Source organism: Myodes glareolus, chromosome X (genome assembly GCF_982192425.1).
Source record: "Myodes glareolus chromosome X, mMyoGla1.1, whole genome shotgun sequence".
In the NCBI taxonomy this organism is placed as follows: Eukaryota; Metazoa; Chordata; class Mammalia; order Rodentia; family Cricetidae; genus Myodes; species Myodes glareolus.
Genome location: NC_142053.1, coordinates 36,196,360 through 36,201,381, shown reverse-complemented (window position 1 = coordinate 36,201,381; position 5,022 = coordinate 36,196,360). Strand labels below are relative to the sequence as shown.

Here is a 5,022-nt window from a genome sequence, read left to right as displayed (position 1 = left end):
TGACATAGAAAATAATAAACACATAAAAAGTTTTAAGAGAGGGAACAGAATTGAAATAGAACAGACTGTTTCAATGGTGCTTTCTTGTTACAGTGTATTTGTTATAGATTACTGTAATTGTACATAGACTCTTTTTGAGCATGTATCCAGAGTACTTCCTTTGAGAAGGAAAGGAGATCCTTGCCTGCTGTCATTCAGCACACTCTTTGGCAGCTCTGTTGAGAGGCAGCACTGGCTTTAGGACAACAACTTGATTTCTTGTCAAAATATCTTTTAACATCTGGCTCAGAAATATTTTTATGACAATAAGCATTAAGCAAGCCCAAGTCTCCTGTTCAGTAAGCTTGAAAATTCAATAAGTGTTTGGAATGCTGAGACTAAGCTACCTCATAGCGAGCAGCTGTCAAACAATTTGCAAAATATTCCTGTTGACCTGGTCACAGTGAACTGATGGAATTCTGCCAGCTTCAAGTCATAAACAGAGAGAAGGGAAAGCCATGAAGCAACATGCAGATGTTCCTGCTCATCATTACACTACAGCCTGCACATTTATTGTGACCTATTATAAAATAAATGGAGAAAAAGAAATACCAGAAATCCTTGTGCTGTTGGGGGAGTTGCAGTAGCAAAGAACCTAATGTTAGTATTAAAATATAGTAATGGTTTTTACTTTCCAATAGGTGTCATTTGAATCAACAGTTTATGCCTACATCTAGCTATTATTTCACATAGAGAACTGCATGTAAGACATGATCATTTTAAATGTTCTTTGGAAATATTTCCAATTTAGTCATTGTATTCAGTGCCACTAGATATTATGGTATATTCCTAAAGAGTATACTAAATTACATTGTTAAAAATGACCATCCTTGTATCCTTTATCCTATGTGCCCATATCAATGTTACTTGATTTTGTCAAATTTACTGCCTGGATGCTTTGATATATTTTCAAATATCATTATAATAATGATGCTATAGCAGCAGCAGTAATAAATATAATTCTTATATATCAATAAAACATTTGCAATTAGAACTTATGGTCATGTAACAGTCCTTTAGTCTAAGAAAGGATGAATAACCTTGTTCCCACTCTCCTTAATGTTTTCCCCAGAATTTTGTTTGTCATACTATTTGTATTTTACTGCCTTAGCAAAACTGAAAACTTGAAGGACTGATCTGCCTTCAAGTGGAATCTCCACACTAGGGCTTCCCCATTCTTACCTTCCTGATTGCATTCTTGTTTACCCTGACTTTTCTTTTATTTGACTAGCAATTTTTTTTTGTTCTGTGCAGGTAGACTGTAGGATGGATTTAAGTTGGATATGATGCACACTATTTGTGGATGTTTCCTGATTCCGTGGATTCCAGCCGACCTCTGTAACACATTTTAAAGCACTCACCTTAAGTTGATCAGCCAGCCTATCTTTAGGCATGTAGAAATTACCAAATCTAGAACTGGCCTAACAAGGTCCCAGTTGGTCCTTTCAGCAGTGATATTGAAGGACCAGTCAGTAGCAAACAGTGGTAATGATTCAAGTGAGCTATGTAGGAAACACTGTTACACATCTGCACTAATTTTCTGAAATATAGAAAACAAAATCTGTGGTTTGGGACTTAAAAGAAAACAAAACATTTAAAATTTTGCAATATTTATTAAATCTCTGAACACATAAGGCACGTTAGTGCTAAACCAAGTGTAAGAGAGTAGGGAATTTTATATATGATGAACATATTAGTAGCTTTCAGCTCTTTTCCCAACCCCTTTCTTTCTCATTTACTTCTTGCAAGCACTCTAGTTTAAGTATGGAGGGGGGTGCATTGCTCGAGTGTTATAATGAAAAAAATAAGGCAGAGGAGGACCAAATCCCAGGGGAGAAGCAAAAGGAGTAGGCATCACAGGAAATGGACTGAATGCCGGAGGTTGAGGTGGCATGAAGCAATGAGCAGTAGAGCAAGGTAAGCCTGGAACACTGCTTGACAAATGGAGAGGTCTCTGCTGCCAGTTATCCATAGGGTGCCTTGGGCTTCCCAGTGGGAAAGAGACATGAGCCAGGCTGCCCTTGTATGACATTCTGCCATTTCCTGGAGTCACCTCCATCATTATCCCCGATCTAAGGATGGGGACATACGAAGGGCCCCGTGTCTGTGGGCCCCTTGGTGGAAAGAACTCTTGGGATCTAGGCACAGGCATAAATAGCTTTGAGCTATTGCCACTTCTCTCAAGAACCCCACTACCAACTCTTGGGCCTCCGATCATCAGTGCCATTGGACTTCCAGAGACTTTCTGGGACATATTAATTGAATCATGTCCCTTCTTGCTCTGACTCTCCAGGCCCTCTGAGCTGTTTACTTCTGCTGTTGCTAGGAACTCTTCCTCAATAGCAGGTGTTAGTGTAAAAGGGTATCTCAGAGCTCTTGGATTTTCAGGAATGCGGTCTCCTGCTCTTGCCACTGTGAATGGGGGTCTCAGGGAGACAGGAGGGTGGCCCCAGATCTCTGCATCATCTTCATCATCCTTCAGCATGTAATTCAGACACTGGAGCGGCACATTGTGATGAGCCTCTCTGCTTCCATTTTTGTCCACAGGTACCATTATGGATGAACGGCTATGACCTCCACGCCTTGCAAAACCAGAAATGAAAATTTAAATAAAATGGAAATGCTTTCTCCAGTCAATATTTCAAGCATGTGATTAAATTCCTGGAACATACAGGGAATAAAGGGGTACAGGCTTTTTTACTCCATGAAGTCAAGCAAATACTTTCTTAGCCTACTATCACCCACCATATACCCAGAAGTCCCTTTAGTACTTGATTACATGATATCCAATAATTGCTGCCCTGTGCCCCTTTCAATTCTTTATCAGTCAAAGATAGTAAAAAAAAAAAGTGCCTATATGGCCTAGATGGCTTCGTAGTTGACATAAATCAGCAGCTCTTTCAAGTCCTTGTAAGATCTTTTAACCCAAAAGCCCAGAATTCAGACTCTGGCAGAAATGTTATGAGAAGTCTCTGGAGAGTGGGGGCAGGGACACGGCATTGCTTTCTTTCTCAGAAGTCATAGAAAGTTTAGTCTTTCTGTTTAAACATTCTGTTTTTTCAATTATGCACTGCATATTCCAACCAAATTTTCTTAAAACTTTTTTCTCCTCTAACCTGTATCAGAATCTGTTAGAGTAATAATTTCCTCATGACTTAGCTCTACCGCTTAGGACTTTGTAACTGTTATTTCAAACTTACTTTTAAAATCATTAATGCTTTAGGGCTCTTAAAATCAGTACTCTTGTGTACAATTACATTCTTTTATTTTTGCCTGTAATCCCCACCAATACCACACTCAACCCTCTTGTCCCTGTCCTAGTAATACAGTAATAACGTTCAAATAATCTTTTGTTTTCAAATTTAAACTGAGTTATAGTCAGTTTCATACTTACCCATTTTCAGTACAAGCCATGTGGAAATGAGATCAAGACCACCTTCATGAGGTGGTAGAGCAAACCAGCTGAACACCCACACCAGCCGACTAGTCTGGAGAATTGATTCTTTCTTCTGCCTCAGAAAGGTTTGGCAACTGGAATGAAGGCAGGAACCAACTGCTTTATTTTAAACCCAGAGTTCTACTAATGAAGTCATCAGTTGCTAAGCAAAGGAGAGAGGAAGGCAGACAACAGAGGGGGAAGGGCTAAATCTGCATACTCCTTTGAAGCTAAATGTGGAACTGCTTTTGGCACAGTAACAGTTGGACACGAAAGACATTTCCTAAATCAAGCGTGCTGCAGACCAGTTGGAAAGAAAAACTGTTTCAAGCAGATTTAAAAGTCATGGAGGCACAACCCATTTTCCTTCTTTGAAAATTCTTATTGTTTTAATTTTATTTTACATTTTTTTTGCCTGTTTGGTGAGGCATTATCTTTTGTCCAAAACTATTTCTGAACATTCTCTCTAGAGGAGAGTTGTTAAGTATCCTCGTCCATGTGTAAACACATATTTTATTTGTTAATATTACTTTGTACTGTGCTCAATGCTTAATATTTAATTTGAGCACTATGCTTGGGAAATCATGCTAATATTGTAAGAAAGAGAGATTAGTGAGTCAAACTGTCAATTTGTGACAATAATAATAAATAAATAAATGACATTATGAAAATCCCCCATGAGAGTTATTGTGTCTTTTGATTTTGTCTAATTTATAGTTTTTCACAATGTCTTCTGTCTTATTAGCTGTATATGTGAGGTTGATCACACCTAAGTGTCTGTATGACTGTCTTCTCTGTAATGGGGCTATAGAAATATTAAAGTATAAAGATGGGATAAATGCCATAATGAGAATCATTGTTTTCTGTATATTTGATAACATCTTGCTTTGCTACCCTTTTACAGGTGTTGCTTTTGTTTCTCTAGCCTAAATATCTGTCTCGCCCACTTTCACCAAACAAACTTTCCTAGCTTGTATTTTCTGGCATTTTTTCTACTGATTATTGCTTCAAAAATAGAGAGGCTGTAAGATTACAAAGATTGCTAATGCCACAAACAGATCACTTCTTCAGCTGGACCTAAACTTCCCTCTGTGCAGCTAGACCCTGAAAATTGTCTTTTCTTTATCATAAAATCAGTATATCCTGCAATATTTCTTAACTTACATATGCCTCATTCTTTCTTAAGGAAAGATAAAAGGCATCCAAACATCATGTGCTCTGATTTTTTATATATATGGTTTGTGTGTATGAAGGAGATAAGAGGGAAAAGAAAATAAGTACACAATACCAGTACAAAGGACAGGCCACTGCTGGGAAGCAGCATAACTCATCCTGGAAATGACCTTTTGGGCCTCTCCATCCACATGATCCTGACGGGGTACCTTGTCTCTTTCTATAAATACTATTGAATGCTTTTATACCATTGAAAAATGAAAGTGACATGTTCCCAACACATTTCCCAGAGGAATCTGTTCAGTTGCCAAGCATGGTTTAATATTAAGAAATCTTTTGAGTCCACAGTTTCAGATTATACTAGGTTGCTCCTT

The 5,022-nt window shown here is 38.1% G+C and overlaps 1 protein-coding gene across 1 annotated transcript; it reads right to left on the bottom strand.

Moving 5' to 3' along the window:
* Nucleotides 1-1,632: 1,632 nt before the first annotated feature.
* Prr32 (proline rich 32) lies at nt 1,633-3,600 on the bottom strand. The gene is made up of 2 exons (XM_048439205.3): nt 3,434-3,600; nt 1,633-2,621 (listed from the first exon to the last, which is right to left on the bottom strand). The coding sequence occupies exons 1-2, from the start codon at nt 3,451-3,453 to the stop codon at nt 1,793-1,795; spliced, it is 849 nt and encodes a 282-aa protein (XP_048295162.3). The 5' UTR covers nt 3,454-3,600; the 3' UTR covers nt 1,633-1,792.
* Between the last annotated feature and the right edge of the window lie 1,422 nt (nt 3,601-5,022).

Coding starts and splice junctions, on each gene's coding strand:
- Prr32 (XM_048439205.3), bottom strand. CDS start 3,453: ATGGCTTGTACTGAAAATGG. Junction 2,622..3,433: donor ATGGCTTGTACTGAAAATGG/GTAAGTATGAAA, acceptor TGGTTTTGCAAG/GCGTGGAGGTCATAGCCGTT.